The sequence below is a fragment of the Apis florea genome, unplaced genomic scaffold, assembly GCF_048593485.1.
Source record: "Apis florea isolate Af1SG1 unplaced genomic scaffold, ASM4859348v1 contig_3756_pilon, whole genome shotgun sequence".
Lineage (NCBI taxonomy): Eukaryota > Metazoa > Arthropoda > Insecta > Hymenoptera > Apidae > Apis > Apis florea.
In genome coordinates, this window is record NW_028256838.1 from 56828 (window position 1) to 75845 (window position 19018).

General features: G+C 31.2%; 1 protein-coding gene across 1 annotated transcript in view; it reads right to left on the reverse strand.

Moving 5' to 3' along the window:
- The window catches only part of LOC100863469 (lachesin), a 162598-nt gene that overhangs the window by 41000 nt on the left and 102580 nt on the right, over nt 1-19018 (reverse strand). The window contains exon 3 of the mRNA XM_003697592.4: nt 1844-2051. Coding sequence (XP_003697640.3) covers nt 1844-2051 — 208 coding nt within the window. The remainder of the gene's footprint in view (nt 1-1843; nt 2052-19018) is intronic.

Here is a 19018-nt window from a genome sequence, read left to right on the forward strand (position 1 = left end):
GGCGGTTGATTGTGAGGGGGAGGTATTGTAGTGGAACGATTCTCAAATGATCACTGATGGTGGAATGGAATTACAATTGCACGAATTCTATTCGTATAAGAGAAGTTTTAATAATGCTTAGTTGATTCTTCTATTAAAGGGATTACTTAGGTTACATTATTTGTACGAAAGAGTAAAATTACAAGGGAAGACAGGAAAGAAGTTAAAAATTAGTGAAAGGAGCAGAGTGAGCTTTTTATATTTTGGTTCGTTTATTGATTAACTTGATTTTAATGGTATTCACTTATGAGATGATTGAGAACCACTGTTATTTTTGTGGAATGTAATTTCATTTCCTCATGGTAAAAAAATTGGAAAAAAAAAAAGAGATTATGATATGATATGGATGAAAGATAGAATTAATTTTGAAGATTGCAAAATAATTTAATTAATTTTTTATTACATCAGTGAGAATCTTATATTGCAATTAAGTAATTTTTACGAATTGAATATTTATCTTTTATAACCAAATAGAATTCAAACTATAGAGTTTTATAGCAATGGATATTTCTGTAGTGTATCGTGTATTGCAATAGATGTATTGAAGTTTTTAATTACTGTAAAATAGACCATATCTATTAGGCAACTAATCATAGATATAAATAATATAAATAATGCTTCCAAAAATTTCTAAACTTTTTCACATTGGTTAGTACATTTCCTCGATTATTAAAATTTTTTTAAAAATACCAAAAAGTATAGATGTGAATATTTTTAAGTATAGTAAGATATAAACATTTTTAAATTTTAAATAACAATTCATTAATATTAAAATCATGGTTAATTTGTTATTATAAAATATATTATCTACGAATAAATTATTATTTATTCAATATAGGCAAATTTGAACATATTTGAAATTATATTATTTTATTTCATAACTTTTTCGTTTGATATTTATAAAATATCGTTTTAATTTGATTTAATAAACAGTCATTATTTAAAATTAAAATTATATTTTATATTTCAAACACATATTATTTATTTCATAATTATTTCAAATGATAATAATTATTTGAAATAATATTTAAAATATTGTGAAATTTCATGGTTCTAATAAAAACAATAATATCAGACTCTGTTTTATGTTTGATAATTATTGTATATTATTATGCATATTGTTTGTAATTTCTGTTAGTGCGATATAATGATGTAACTTCTGTTTCGGATTATTTCGAGGATTATCAATTTCATTAAATTTGAAATGAATATAAACAGTAACGATAATATGTTTTTTATCTCAATTTTAAATAAAAAAAAAGTTTAAATATAAGTATGAAATCACTATTCCATAATGTTTGGAATTTTTACAGATATTTGTTGTACGATCTGATAGTTGACTCCACTTATTGAATGTCATCTCTCCTTTCGTACGAAGGTAGACGTCTGAAAGTTGAACTTTTCAAAAAGTTGATTACATCATTTCCTGATATTTCGGTAAACTTTATATAGAAAGTTGTAATACATTTTCCGTTATACATATTTCGAAAATATACCATATACAAAATTCAACAATTTAAATTCAATAATTATAATAGGATCAATGAATTAATTTTCATATTAAAAATAAATTCTAATTATGCAGAATAGTATGTATTTGATTTTAATGGAGATTCGCGAAATTTTTATTCAAACACTTCTTTAACATTTATTTTTAAAACCCACGAAAGTTCTAAAAATGACAAATTAAGGAAAACAGCCGATATAAATATCCCTATTTATTCCCTGAATTATTTAATTACTTGAAAAATATATTTATTATCGACAAATTGAAAATTAAATAAATAAATAAACAGTTGATTACCGACTACTTCGAGGAATCCAGTGTTGCTGGACATCGGGTCGGTGTTAACTTGGCACATGTACCATCCCCTGTCCGTCTCTTTGGTGTCTCGAATGTGAAGGCACCACCTACGATGACCGCTATGTGTCACGGCGATCCGATGATTCTTCGTGATAACGTGCGTTGCTATAGTAAGAATTGTCTGTGTGTCCACGCGTAGCCACGCCACCTGTCGTACAAAAGAAACAATTTTCAATTTTTATTCGATTCGAGACACATCGAACGACATTAAGTACCATCGACCAATGTATCCTCCAATACAAACAGAAGCGGGCTCTTTGAAAGGTAATTTAACTTGAAACGCGTTTCACCATGGAACTTGGGGGAAAATTAAACTTGTTATTCGTCGACAATGTTGTTATCTAATTTTACTAACTTCGAAGAATTTCACTCGTTGCGACGTGATATCGTTTTAGACGTCGAAGAAAGGAGAAATCATTACTTAAATTTACAACTTGAAATTTATTTTCAATTGTAACGCATATTATTTACAAATAGATTAGAAAATTATATTTTACAGATAAAAGAGTTCAAACATTATAACAATTACGTATTATTAATATCGCGTTATTTTTCATGTTATAAAAAGAAATATTTTCTTGGTTAAATTAAAGAAGTAGTTTAACAGCGTATCTCGTTTGTTTCATAACTTCATTTAAATTTTTTCAACATTCAATATTCCTTTGTTCGAAATCCATCATACGAGTAAAAACTCCTTCATACTTACAAGCTGCAACAAATGATTTATATTCTCGCGCGTTAATAACTAACAAAGTATTCAGATAATTTTTTCCCACAACAAATCATAATACGTATCATTGCGATATATTACACGTACGAAACAAAAATAATATATATATTCATTATATAAAGCAATTTTTGCAATTTCATACGTGGAATCCATAGTCCGATAAATCGAGACAGTCGTCTTCACGGTCCGATTGAAAATTAAAAAGAGCGACCACCAATGGACACTCGGCGACAAACGCTCTCTATAAATACATCAACGAGCGACAACCAATTCAAGCAGAAGCGGGATCCTCTTCGTTCGAAAATAATTCATAGCCAGACGGAAAGGAGAACGCGGATAAAAAATAAACGCGTGGCGACGAGGATCTGTTGAAAGCCGGTAGCACCAACAACAACACGCGATTGTCGCGATCCAAATCAAAAGAAATAACAATTTATCTGACCTAGATGTCGCTCGTCACACGCGTCATCTCCAACCCGCCCTCTCCAACGCTTACAACCTACGTGTGTATGCATTACAAAAATACGCTTTCCCTCTTGCTTCTCCTCCCCTTGTTTTATTCAATCTCGACCACTTTCGTTCATATCCGTGTATTACTTTGCAATACGAATTCTCTCGGCACGCATTGTCCCGTGGCGGCCAAGACATTTCGTTAAAAGTATACCGCGTATTCTTGGAAACGAGACCAGAGGAACGGAGTGAGAAATTTCGTCGAAACAAATCCTCACACGGGGCTATATATTTACAAACGTTGCCCCTTCCACCACTTCCGCCTTTTTTCCCTCCTTCTCCTTGTTATTCCTTCTGGAACATTTCCCAACCCTCTCTCTCTCTCTCTCTCTCTAGGCCGCCGCAAACTCTGGTTTCCACTCCTTTTTTTCTTTTTTTTTTTTTTTTGTTTCTTTTTGTCGCCATCGTCTCTCAGTGACTCATTGTCCAAGTGCTGCGACAATGTGCTCCGTGTTACAAAACTGTACTCGTTACGCAAAAAGGAAAAACTTCCTCGCCAAACACACGTAATACACTCGTCGCCGTTTTAAAGCGCGTATTTCCTCGCTTCCGCCTTCCCTCGTGTATTCCGGTATTCCGGGAGAGCCTTGTTGTTTCCCGCTTGATTTCTTCTTCCGCGGGAAGACACATCCACTTCATCCTCGTGGGCGATACAAATGTAACCACGTTCCGTGCTGCACGCGTGTACAGGGTGGTTCGTCGCCATTATTCGAGTTGAATGGTTTCGGGAAACGGCGTATTCTTATACTCTTGCTAATTTGTTTCATAAGTGGATGACTCTTTTCCTTCGAATTTTAGAATTTCATTAAGATATTTCATAAAATTATCTCGTGAACGATTCTTTGGACGCAAGTTAATACCGTCTTATAAAGAATATCAAGAGTTGAAGAATAAAATAAAAAATGTTTGTTTATAAAAGGGCGATGGTAATATCTCGCGGACTGTGTGTGTGTACCGTGTTATATACAAAGACACGTGAATAGATTTTTATCCGCCTTTATCTCGTGACGCGCGAGTACGCCTCCGTGGAAAGGGGTGAGAAAGGAACGTTTTCCGAAGACCGTTTCGCGAGGTTCTTTAATAGAACAAGGGGAGGCGGCGCGAAGCGGACCCCGAGAAAGACGTTTTCCAAAGACAACCGAGGAGGGTTTGAAGAGAAGAAAAGGAAGAAAAGGAAGAAAAGGAGGGTGGCGGAGGAAACTTGCAAATCGTGCCCGCCCCCGCCTCGATGTTAGCTCAACGTAGTTTACCGAGTCTATTGTTTAGCGGATGAAAAATATAGCTCGCGGATACGATAGCGTTAAAATCGTGACTTTAAATGATTATTTTAACGATAATTTTATTATTTGTTCATTTAAGGATGATCGAAGATTTTAAAGATTGCGAGAGGAGAAGTGAATACGAAAGTTTGTGCTGCTAAAACCGTGATTTTAATGATTATTTTAAAGATAATTTTATTATTTGTTTATTTAAGGATGATTGAAGAATCTAAAGACTCTAAAGAGAAATGATAGGAATACCAGAGTGACGATTAAAAGTATAATAGTGTTAATATATTGTATAATAAGAAACTAGTAATCTTCTTTATAACATTTTTTTTATAAGAATGATTTAAATTTTTTATTAAATCTTTGATTTAAATTAAATAAAAGATTGAAAATTGTGAGAGGAGAAATGAGTACGAAAGCGACGATTAAAAATATAATAGTGTTAAATCGTGTAATAAAAAATTAATAATCTTTTTTATAGCATTTTTTTTATAAGAATATGGATCATGTGCAACTTACTACGTGATCGATATGATATAATTAAATAAAGATACCAAGATAGGTGTATGTCTGTTTTTTCACAATTTTTTTTTTATAACAAGGAAATTTTTAAAAATGTACGAAACAATCAAATTGAGGAAACAATTTTCTTTGATTTAAGTCAAATATAGTTTTAAATAATTTTTCGAATTCAATTATTGTGATTAGGTGACGAAGTATTTCTTTGTAATTTCAATAAAATAAGCAGTAAAATATTTTATCCGATATATTATCTGAATTGAAATTCATTTAATATTTTACCCCTATTAATTAATTAATTTGCTTATAAGAAAAATAAAATGAAATTGTATTAGTGATTGTAAAGAAAATTTTAAAAGAAAATTGTAAAAGGGATTAATTTCTGTACTACATAATCAGCGTAAATCATAGTTGAATTTTTCGAGATTCGAAGATAAAGATTATGATGATTTTCTTCAAGAATCGTTGAGTTGAAAATCCTTATTTCAAATCTTACAAAGGAATTGTTCGATCGAGTGAACTGGGAATACGGATTTTTGAGATTCTTATTGAACTTTTTACAAAGACAAACTTTTTCTTCAAATGAATGTAAAAAAAAAAAAAAAAAAAAAAAACGAGAGAATAAAACTTTGGATGATTTAATATCTTTTTGTGAATTATGTATTTTCCTGTATATATAAGCGAATAACAGATAAAGAATTTAATGCACATATAGCATTTTTTTTTAATACAATTACTTTATATTTAAATGATTATCGTTAGCAAAAAAGAATAAATTTCTCACTTTGATTATATATTTATATATTTTATTTACACATATCATGACACTTTAAAGTGAAAAAATAATCTCACTTGTATATCAGATCGTTCATTAAATTCTACATACTCGGTTCACTACATTTCTTAAAATAATTACAATTTTTTGCCTTTGCTTGTTAAAATTGTAATCATAATTTCTTGTCTTTACTGAAATAATGCATACTAACTCGAGTGATTTATTGCCATTATTTCAGAGTTGGATTCCACTTGGAGCTAAAGTAATCGATTCGATTTTTCATTTTATCGTGATTTTTAAAGTGCTATCCTTTTAGACCATATTGCACTGGGTGAAATGAGCCGAAGGTATAGATAGTGGAAAGTGAAAATAAAATAAAATATATCCCGATTATAATTTATTTTAATAAATTTTGATAATATTTTATAAAATATATGAATTTTTATATATTATTTTACTTTTCTATAAAATAATAATTTATGAGATAGAGGAAAGAAAATTGATGTAAAATATTAAAAATTTAGGATAGGCCAGAACGAATAGAGAATTATAACAGAAGTTGAACAGAGTGAATAATACAATGTCAAATTTAACGTAGGATATATAGAAAATATAGAATTACAATTTTTTGTACAAAATCACCTCGAGCAAATAGAGTTTGAAAAAATTGTCAAACACACGTGAAAATTGACTAATTTTTCATTCGATACGAGTGGATAATCGGTAGCAAGTTATTCTACATGTCAAAATAGATATAAAAAGTGTAGAATAAAACTTTTTCATTTGAAAGGTTCGTTTTCCAGAAAATCGAATTTCGATATTCATCGAGTACGCACGCATGTATCTGACTCATTCCTAACCGAATGTTTTTTGAATTCTATTTTCTCCCCAAAACTAGAAGGCTAAATGATAAAAGAATATTTAATATCACACATTTTTGACTTATTTTTCTATTTTATTTGATTTATTATTTCGTGAAATATATATTACAACAATAGATAATCTATTATGTTTTTTTAATTTAAAGAAAAACGTAAAAAATTTATGAAATTCTTCAATTTACAATTAAGTTCTAAAAAGAAAATATATTAAATATCAAATTCCATTATTAAAAGTGTGACATATCATCTCGATCTGCTTCTTTACCAAGTTCCCAATATATCAAATTTTCTCATTATCCTAGAATAACATCAATAATATAAAATAATAAATAACGATGTAATAAATAGAGAAAACATTGATCATTCGACTCATCAATCTTTCGATATTAAGGAAGATTAACCGGCCGATGACATTTATTTCGCTCGATTCGATAGTCAATACCGTTTCTTCCCCTTTTCCTCGCAGTTTCATTTTATTTCTCCTCCACTCGCTTTCTTCCCCGGTCAGATACTGATGATGTAGTTCTTTAATTTACCTCGAGATACCTCGAGTCCCTCTCCTCGACTCGACCAACGTGAAAAATGACTGGGAAAAGTTGCTTCCACGGAAGAATAGCCCGCGGTACCCTCGCGATGATCGCTCATCCCCTTCCCTCCTACCATCTTTTCACCCTCGCGTGCACCGTAACCAAGTTTGCCGATAATCAACGAGAGAATGAACGTCGGCCACGAGTTTCCAGCGATTTCGAATGATCGAAAAGCTGTCGATGTCGGTCTCGATCGGGGTTTCCCCGTCGTGGTCGCGCTGTCACTCCTTTCTATTCGCGTTTAAAGGGAAAAAAAAAAAAAAAAAAAAAGAGAAAAGGAATTGGGAGGACGGTGGAAAATGGGCAGTGGACTATTGGAAATTTGTTACTTTTTTTTTTCTTTTACGGTCTTTTATTTGAAAATTTTGTTGCGCGTGTTTTTTCGGTTGGAAATTCTGGCTCTTCAGAGCAAATGATGTTTGAAAGATTGAATCAGCGATCACTAGAATGGTTATACTCTATGATCGATTCAGTGGTCAATCAGTGGTCGATGAATGGTCAGTCAATGGTCGGTTAATAGTCAGTCTGTGATTAATTGAGGGTCGATATGTGATGGTTAATAACCAGTTAGGAATCGGATAATTGATCGGAACAGTTGGTTGTTAATCAGTAGTCAATGAAGGATCAATGGCGAGTTGATAGTCGGTCGGTTAAAGTCAATAATCAATTAATGATAATCAGTCGATTGTTAATCAGTGATCAACAGTGATTGATTGTCACTTGTCAATTTTCAACTGATGGTCAATCAATTTTAATTGACCAACAAGTTTTACGTATGAAATATAAATTATTCGTTCAAATTATGAGGAGAAATTTTTACATTTATGTAGATATCAATTAATAATATTATTACGATTGCGAGAAATAATTGATTGCTCTATTTCCATTTTTATTCCTTTTGTACAAATTCTCTTCTTACGTCTGATAGTCCTTTAAAATAATTTACAGAATGTTGAAATCGAATGTTGTTAATCTGCAAAATAATATCTTATTATTAAAAATATTGAATGTAAATAAATATTTTATCGTGTTTCGAATATCGTGTTTAATTGTGATATTGTTCCGAGTATTCATGGATATATGTTTCGTATTAATTCGTTCTTCCGTATCGTATCATTTTACGCACATACACATCCAGGTTATTACTTGTATTATTTACGTTACAAAGACAATACACGCATTAATTAACTAAATTATAATTATCTTAATCCCATCGATGTTCTGGAAAATCTCAAACAATTCACAAACCGATCATAAAATTATACACTCGCACGAACAATACCTGCAAATCAGTAAAAACAATAAAACGATTAACGGACAAGCTGGGGAACAATTCAGCCCGATAAATAGCAATTACTATATATATATATACCGTTATCAAATATTCGATATAACGGAATAAAAAAAAAGTACGAGGCACGAAGCAAAGTAAGTAAAGCAAAAGTATGCAATAAAAAGTTTTAACGTAAATCGAGTAACAAAGAGTAACAGTCGATGATTTATCCGATATCTTTGCCAACAATAATTTTAAAATTCTCCCTCCTTCGTTAATTCTTCCTTCTTGCGAAAAAAGTGTTCCAAAATCGAATTGATGAAAATCGAACGTCATGGCTAACAGGTCTCGAGTAAAAAAGGCAGAAACACAGGGCAGACATCAAAGGGTCGTCACTGTAGGCATCTCGACGCCGTGAAAAAAATCATGGAACGCGGCATACGTATATACGAGCAATAACGAAACAGGCATATTGGGTTATTCAAATTTTCTTGTGGCGTGGCGCACACCTGTGCAAAATATTGAATATTCCGGCGTGTAAATATTGGAAATTCTGAACACCGCGCGGTATTCTGAACACAAGGCTTCGGAAACGTCGTATATCGAGCCGGTGTACATTGGTAATCGTATCCACACAATCGTTTACGAGCGAAACATCTCGAACGCGCCGTCATTCATTTTTTCAACAGCTCTATTTCCGTCCGTATTGAAACGAACGAAAAGCTGATGGCCACAGAGGCGAGATTGGCCGAACGACGAAATATGAAACGTTCGACAGACGTGTCGACGTTGTTTGCGCTCAGTATTTCGGGAATTATAGTAATATTTCATTCTTTCCTCTTTTTTCCTTTCTTCCTTTCTTTTCTCTCTCTCTCTTTTTTTTCCATGACGAATAGCTACGAATAAAAAAAAAAAAAGGCAGAAAGAGTTTTTCGAATAACGAACTCGTTTCTCGCGGATTTTGATTTCAAGCGTCGATGAAGATTAAAATTTTACAACTGATATATATATGGATTCTTTTTAATGTTATGAAAATTGTGAAAATATTACTGTTGTTATTGTTATTAATTAGAGACTTAAAGTAGATTCTTCGTTTATTTTTTTAAATCTCTATTTCCTTTCAATGCAGTTTTCAAACGATATTATTTCAAAGATGCCTCTGAATATAAGAAAAAAAAAAAAAAACCACAAATGCATGTAATTCTGCTCTCATTATATGGCTAGTGAACTGTTGCCAAATTGTTGTAATTGGGGGACTAATAACTATTCTGCTAACTGTACTACTTGTTTCCACTTTTTCCAAGGAGGAAATTTTTTTAACAACACTGTTTTCTTCCTTCGGTGTTTGAGATAATGTAAAATCATATAATTATAAAATTAAAATGAAAAAATGATGAAATAAGTGAAATAATAATAAATAATATAGTTAGTTGGATTTTTCTATTTTAAATTTTGTAAAATTTACTATATGAAACTATGAACTAGCACCACTCTTTGTTGTGTTCTTCATCTTTCACATAGTAAGATTCAATAAATTTAAATTTTAATGCTCTCACGAGTATGTACTTGAACATGCACAGCCAAGCTCAAATATGTCATATAACATACCTATGACCTATTTTAAATAATTAAGAGTATAATAATATTAACACTCTATTCGATAAGAATAAATCTTATTATTATTTTCAATTATTTTTAGTCATTATTAATTTTTTTCAAGCTAAAACTTAGAAAATCGATCACTCCAACTATATGCATTTCTTACTTCTAAAGAGAACATCTCCTTCCCCGTACATCCTTAATAAAATCGCCTCCACGTTATTACTCGTAATAAGCAAATTAAAACATCCCCACTCGATTCAACAATTTCGTAACAGCAACACTCTTAACACCTCCCCTTACTTTTCATTCACATTCGAAAATATCGTTTTATAAAAATCCAGTTGGCAAAGATTCCCACCGCGATTCCCCGATAATTTAATGAAAACCGACAATGGACACATCCGGTGACCCGTACACATCGCGCGCGACCCCATTCAGCGCGCGAATTTCAGCGAGAGAGGGAAGTCGGTAGCCGTGACCGGGTGGACGGTCAGGTTACGGGTTAATTCGATGGGTTATCAGAGGACAGAGGAGAGATAAGCATCTGTCCGCAACGTCAAAGTTTACCAGAGGCGGAGCGAGGGAGAGGGGCGGGTGGAGCGGATGGAGGCAAGTACGGGAGAGGATAATTAGCCTCGGTGGAGCAATCCGCATAATTATCGTACGTCTCTGTCCAACTCGCTCTTTTTCCTCCCTCCTGCGCGGATGTCGACCGTTTTACATCCGGCAAACATTCCCGCCACGATCGAAACACGGGCTATCACGTCGATGATCCGACGAGCGGCAACCAATGAACCGCTTTTACCTAAACAAGGAATACACTGTTAATTGTAATCGCCCGTGAGCACGGGACTCGGTTAATTACAAAGGTAATCATCGTAACGAATGTCACGTACGGATAATCCTTTTTCGTGGACGCGTGCCGGACGCGTGAAAGGGCAGCCTTACGAATTTTCTTCAACGACGAGCGAAGAAGCGGTGGTGGAATAAGAAGCGGTGGGGGATCGTTTGGGGCGATTGTTTAAAATGTCGGAGATTTTTAAGTGGTAGTAATTGTAATTTTATAAATTGAATGTTATGGAAGAGTATTCGGTGTATATTGAAATTTAATTTGGCGCAAAGTTTTTAATTACGGAGAAGAAAAGAGGTAACGATATGATGAAATAGAATTGAAATTTTCAACAGGCGGTTCAAGCATAGCAGCATAAAATGTTTATAAACGTGACGATAACCGTATTTTATAAAATTACATTATTCACCGATATATAGCCGTGAATTAAAAGACTGAAAAACACGATAAATTATTAACTGTTTGTGTAATGTACCTCCCTTACAAATTAAAGACAAACAAATATCCATTTTCAATTTCAACTTCTTATTTATTCATTGTATTTTGTTCGTAATATGTTGCAGCCATTATTATTCGTAAAAAAAGAAAAAAAATTCAATCTTCTAAATCGATTAAAGTGATTTAATTTCTTACTTTTTAAATCAGTTTCGTCTGATTGATATATCTCTTTTTTTTTTTTATACATATAAAACGCGGGGATACGTAGAATGTTGACATTTTTAGAGAGGAAGATTTTTGAAAAATCCGATTTTTACATCCGAATTTTTTTTCAGCTTATAGGTTTTTCATTGTAAGTACGTGATTCATAAAATATTTGTAACCGGCCAATAGAAATTTAATACAAGTTTTACACTAAAATTTCAATATTGTATTTGAATCTTATATATATATATATATATAGATTATCTTTGTATAATGTATCAATGTATAAAACATGGAATATATAAAATGGAAAACACAAAATGATACACAAATATCTAGAATTTAAATAGACATTCAACACTACTTATTTATTTCAAATAGAAAATTTATTTATACTAGAATTTAGAAAATATCCAAAATTTCTATCTGTCCATCCATCATCCATTTCCAAATCCTCCCCGATCAACAACACTCGTCGAAGCTGGATCAGTCACGATTTCGGCCACGTGGGAATTCGCCAAGACGCATGAAAAGGGAAGCAACCAAAGTAAAGGAATAAACAAAAGGAAGGAAGGAAGGGAAAGATCGATTTCGATGGTGGGTATCCTACTGTCTTCCCGACTGACATCCTCTCCCTCCCCGAATACTAATACAGACTTGCTCATACGCGCTTCGCACGGGATCGCCCCAGCACGAATACAGGCGAGAATATCTGTCGAGCATGCTGGCCCCCCATCTGACAACCCGTAAAAACCGTTCTCCTAGGGTATATCTTGACTGTGCACGGCGCGTTACTCACCCTGTGTGCCGCCGTCACACATCATTTTTCATATCTCCCAGCCCAGGAATATCCTAGCCTCCACGACGGCTGACATTTTCCACCCCTGTCTGACGTCGACAATGTGCCACGTTGATTGAATCGTCGAACGTCACTCCTCTCCCCCCCCCTCCTCCCCCTCCCCGTTTCTCTTTCCTTCCTTCGTCTCACGCGGTTTCCATCGCCCCTTCTAGCTATCGGTTATACCCTTTCTTCGAGCCCGGGGCTCGATTCTTAACGAAATTCCACGAGTGATAATTCCACGAGGCAGGCAAGACCTATCGACCTGTCTAACGCTTCGCTCGGGGGATTATTGTTAAGCGCTTGTAGTCCACCGTTTCAGTGGTGTCGGTACGTCTGAATTCAAATGCGAATAGGAGGTTAGGTTAGGTTAATATGATGGAAAAGTATGATGCTTCTGGTTTTTCGGAAATATTTATTGTTGTGAATAATTATTGTTTGTTTGCTCTTGAATTTGAAGAAGAATGTATATGAAGAATGTGTATAGGGGTGTTAAGGTACGAATGATTTTATTTGACTTGAAGTACAAATTATTTTGCATTATTCTTCTCTTAACGAGAAATCAAGGTTTTCATTTCTATTTTTCGCACCTTTCTCCCACAATAATAAAAGAATAAGTAAGAATAAAACGAGGGGGGAGAAAATGGAAAGGAAGAATGTTAATGTACAGTGAAAGAAAAGATACGAAAACGGATTTTATTATTTACAATACAATAACTGTGGAATAAGTATAATAAGAAGAAAAATATGAAGGAAATAAGATGTGTAAGCAAACGATACGACTTTTTGCTTTCAAGAAAATTTGCGTGATAGGCGATGTCACTTTAATTCGCGAGAGATGTTCCAGCAGTTGAATGCTTGGATTTGGGGATCCCGTAATCCCAAATATCTTCGTATAAACCTTATACGAACCACTCACGATGATGTTACTGAGAACGAGGACTAAAAGTCACTTAATCCGATGAAACTGAAACGCCAAGTACCGTGTCATTTAGTAAAGTAAATTGCTACAATTTTCAGCAAAAGAATTTACTATTAGATATTCCTCAAAATATATAAAATTTTTTACTCTCCCATTGTGTTTGAGTTTAATTAATTCAATCTTTAATATCTTTAATTTTTAGATACATTCATTGTCTAAAGCATGCACATATTTATTATATTTATGAAAAAAATACACATAATGATTGATGTAAATTTTACATTTAAACATAATATTATAAAAGCCTTAATAAAATATGTCCTTTCATTCGAGATATCTCTTAATTCATGATTAAATCGAGTCAGACAGGTTTTACAGCTTCTTAGAATCCTGTATAAATATATTTAATTAAAATCATTTCCATATTCCATATCCAAGTTTTAAAAGGATAGCATTGTTCACTCATACACTAATTGTCGTAAAAATATATTGATGAAACTGTTATCATTAATAAAAATCAATAAAAATTACCTATTTACCTAAAATTTTAAAAAGATTGTATTTACAAAGTAAAATAAAATTTGCAAAATATTCGAGGAATCGTTTCTCGCAATTACAATATCGCCACTTAAACGGGAGGAAACATGATACGCTATCATAATAAACATGCCAGTCATGATATCAGACTACAATTACCGTCAACGTCGATCCACCGGCAAAGTATAAGCGTGTACAATGAGCCGAGGCTTGATTATAGTCCCAGAAAATACATCATCAGGGACATTTAGTGACTAATGTTTCAAGGTACTCGATCCAACGTCGAACGAATCGAAAACGTTGGTGGTGAAATGGGAACAATGCTTTACAGCATGGTGGTGGAAACGCGAATTTGCCGAGGAAACATCAATACGAATGGAAAATTCGATCGTGATGAAATCTATTGTGCTTATATTATTGGCTTGTCGATAATTTAATTCATTATTATCTAGGTTCAAATAAATATAGATGATCTTTTAAAAATAGTAGTCGTTAACGTTAGTAGTATTTTATTTGTTTTAAGCACGAAAGATCGTACATCGATTCGAAAACTAATTTTGAGATGCATTTTCTATTCTCAAAATTTTATAGATGTGTAATGAAAAAGCACTGGCAAATAATTGATAATGATTCTGCCATTTTATAAAATTCATCCAATTTCAATCAATCCTCTGTTGGTTGAAAGAAATTAAATATTGCATCCAACTTAATTTAATTTAAATGATTTAAAGATTTTTTTTTTTATTATTTTTATCATTAATATCGTATTTTTGTTTTATATTTAACTTTATGATTATTTTTCCTTTCGATCTTGATTTTTCAATGAGACACATTGTTTAATTTATTCTATTTTGCGATTTTATCACAAATATTATTAATGTCGAATTAAAAGAAATAAAGAAAATGTTTCAAAAATATAATTCACGAAAACAATTATTTATCATTGTCGAAAGTTTTGAATCTTTTTAAAAATCGAAAATTAAATTACATTCTTCGAAAATATAGAAATAAATAATTATTAACAGCGATGATGAAGAATATACATTATGTCACAACGATGAAAAATTGAAATTGTTATAAAAATTTTTAATAATAGATACAAAATAATGATACGAATAATAATAAAATAAAATATTAAAAGTTTTGATTTTTCTTAATAAGCTTAAAAGCTATTTCGCAACGTTTCATATTTTCTCTTCTTATGCTTTGTTCATTTTTTCTTGGATACGAACTGTGTTTAAGTATAAAAGCATTCTAACGTCTTGCAAAAGACACGGGTATAGAAAAGCAGTGTCGAATTGTGAAAGCTTTGAAACTTTCGAAATACTACTAAGTGCGATGAAACGCACACATGATAAAATTTTTCTTAAAACTTTCGAAGAAGCTCTTTTGAGAAACATATTATTGATACTATATTTTGAACTGTGAGTGAGAATTAAGAAGAAAGGATGCTAAAAGGTATTATTAATTCATATCCCAAATTGTCTACGTACAATGTTCATTTTATATAATTCTATAGTATAATTCTATGCAATTAAATTAAATTAAATTTTCATTTTGTTTGAGTTTTGAATACTCGTGCTTAAAACTATAATCCTACTATCACGAGAATACAAATGGAAATTTTAGAACTTCTAACATCAATAAAAACTCTTTTATCAAAGAATTCTCTCCCTGTCGTTAAAAATAATTTAATTAAGAAAAAAAGAATATAAAAGAAAATGATGAAAGAAAAAGAAAAATAAACCACAGAAAATGGAACATCGTTTAAATCTTTTCGAACATTGAAATTGCTGTCACGAGTATCTCTCTTTTCTATTCAAAAGGGAGAAAAAGGAATTGCTATTCATGAAATCAGAAATTGAAGAAATATATGTAGTTTATTGACTATACATATACATTGCCTTTAGATTTTTATATCTTTCTATTTTTTTTTTATTTTATGCATTTTATCTTAAAAAAGAAAGGAAATTTTTAAAAAATGTCACTCTTCATTTCATGTAATAAATAATTAGCCAATAATTATATGCAAGAAGATAAGTGCAGCTTCACGTATATTAATAAAAGTAAAAATAATAAATATAAGAAAGAAAACGTTACAATTACAACGATCAATCTTCAATCAGCTTTCAAGAATTCTGATTGAAATTAAAAATTATGAAATTTAAAGATATTTTGATAAGAAATAATTACAATAATATTACATACATTGCTAATTTTTCAGATTTACCATATTTTCCATAGATATTCTTAATATTTATTTAAATGGAATCTATTTATTGAATGTTAAATCTTTTTGCCCGATTTATAATCATTAAAACAGAAAAAATGTAACGTTGAATAAATATTATTAAATATCGTTTATCGTTTTGTTTCACGAATGAATGAAAAATGGCACGCGTCGTTGGAAATTAACATTGTAAAACGGAGAACGATCTACGGATAAAATATATTCTGAAACAAATTATACGATGAATTGACGATTGTTTTACGTCGGGGATGTTTTGAGATAAATAAAACTCTTTCTTTCTTTCTTTCTTCCTTTCTCTCTCTCTCTCTCTCTCTCTCTCTCTCTCTCTCTCTCTCTCTCTCTCTCTCTCTCTCTCTCTCTCTCTCTCTCTCTCTCTCTCTCTCTCTCTCTCTCTCTCTCTCTGTAATCCTGTATCTGCTACAGTAGAAAATACAGAGGAATAAGTAAGAAATCTAAAAATACGTCATACACGTTGTTGTTGACTCACGTGGATTACAAATATTGAATTTGTCAACATTATCTGATAAGCATCGGTGTATTTATGTCTTCTCATAGCGTATTTCAACACAATGTTTCATCTTCGATATCCTCGTTAAACATTGATACGATTTATGCTTATCTTAGAATCGATGGAATCAATTCCAAAAAAGATTTATTCGAGCTAATTGATAAGTTAAAATATTTATAGATTATTTTAGATATTGGAAAAGTATTATAATTATTTATTAACTTTCTTTTCAAGATAGTAAAATGTATGTTCAATTATCTATTATAGTGATAGGTTTACAATAAGTATATTTTTTCATATCTCCATATTTGATTTCGTATTTGTATAAATAAAATGGAATTTCTTTGTACGAAAGGTGAATCGTATAATTGGAACAGTAGAGGGTTCTTTCTGTTTCAAGAGATAGGGGAAAATAGTAGAGACAAAAGTTTAATGATATAATGGAGTTCATTTTCCTATAGCCCTCTCTTCCTTTTTGAAATATAATCAGAGGAAGTTTAGTTCTATCTGCCTTTGAAACTATCATATTTCATGGATGTTTTAATACAATACATATTTCATTTTTTTTTTTTTTAACTTCGAATCAAAAATTATTATAGAATATGCGTGCATATCGATATCGAAAATTTATATCTACAAATAAAAAGTATGAAACGTGAAATATAAACATGACAATTTATCGAATACATGTACTAAACTAGTTTTGGGAATCATAGGATTGGAGAATGAATAATCAGTAGACAGCTGAAACTAGAAGCTATTGAACAATGAACACACAAAGTAGTCAACAATTAATCGAATACACGTGTAATAATTAATCAGATACATAAGATACAATAAATAAACGAAAGTTTTAAAGAGAAAAATTTTATTCTATAATAACTTTTAGTTATTTTTTTCCATGCAGAATAGGATCGTACATTTTCTTGAAAACGAAGAAATGGAATTTTTTGATTTCTATCTGACTTATAATACAATACATATATTTATATAAAAAATTATTTATGATATTTAATAGATGAAACACATTTCTCTTGATGTTCCATTTCATTATCTATGTCTGTAAAAAAATACGAATTTGCATAAATACACGGAATATAATACTTACTAACTAATTTTGAAAAAGTAGAATATCTAATATTGGAAGAATTATTTTTTTATTAAGAAAAACTGTATCGATTTCGATCTTTTAAATTAATTACAAAATCTGTCAAAAGTCAAATGAACGAATCATCACGACACAATTGAAAATGAAACGATGCTTAAATTTGAATATTATATCATATTATATATCACTTAATACCTATTACGTTAAAAAAAAAAATTGAAAAATTTTTATCAACGAAAAATATTTCTTTCAAATTCACACAAAAGAAACACATCTTCATAATTGTATCACTGACTTATTTATTTATTAATTGTGAAAACTTCCATAAGAGAAGAAAACAATTTCCAACAAATGCGAAAACTCGAGAATGCATGTTTGAACAACTGTTTTCCTCGTACGATTCATTCCATATACTATTAAAAAACGAACAACGAAACGCTAAACAAACTCGTTTAATTATCCTCCAACAAGTTGAGCGTGTGTTGTCTATATTCTCGAAATCTTCTAGCTATCTCTCGTCTAATGAAGTATGAATGGCAGAGAGAGGAGAAAAAAAAAAAAGAAAAAAAAAGAAAGGGATAAAAAAAGAAAAATATCCGCCCTTCGCGCAATTTCATCTCTGTTAATTTGCGAACCGCAGAGAGGAGAGGACTTAGAAAGACGGTAGCTCGCAATTTCCACAAAGCAACGCAATTATCATTCGCGTTGTTTTAAGGGGCTGCGTTTCATCATCGCCGTAGCAAATTTAGTTAATGTTTCTTCACAATCTTTCATAATTTTTTTTTTCCTTTTTTTTTTTTTTTTTGAAATTAAAGTCGTCAGCTTGATCTTATCAATTTTGTTTATTTTGTTTAAGATTGAAATCGCATTTTACGATTAGGGTAAAATTCTATTAATCGCTGATATGAATCGCTGGAAATCTTTTTTTTTTTGAGAAAAAAGAATTTCAATGGCAAACGATGTGTTAATTCGAATTCCGCCATTAAAGCGTTATTAAAGTTTACTTGAGTTTGATTAAATTTTAACGATTATTAGTAATCAATTTTTTATAAAACAATACATATTCTTTTTCGTAATATTTAGATTTATAATTTATAATCTTGTTTCACGTAGAAAATATTTTCGATTAATCGAAAAAGTGGGTAAAAAATTAAGGACGTTTATTATACATTTTAACGTTTTTTTGGAATTTAATTTGGATTTATCGTTGATGTGTCATTCCTATAAAATTTGAAATTGGTAAACTAATAATGTTTGCCATTAAGTTTTGATTATAATTGACAGTTATTTTTGATAAAAATAATAATAATAATA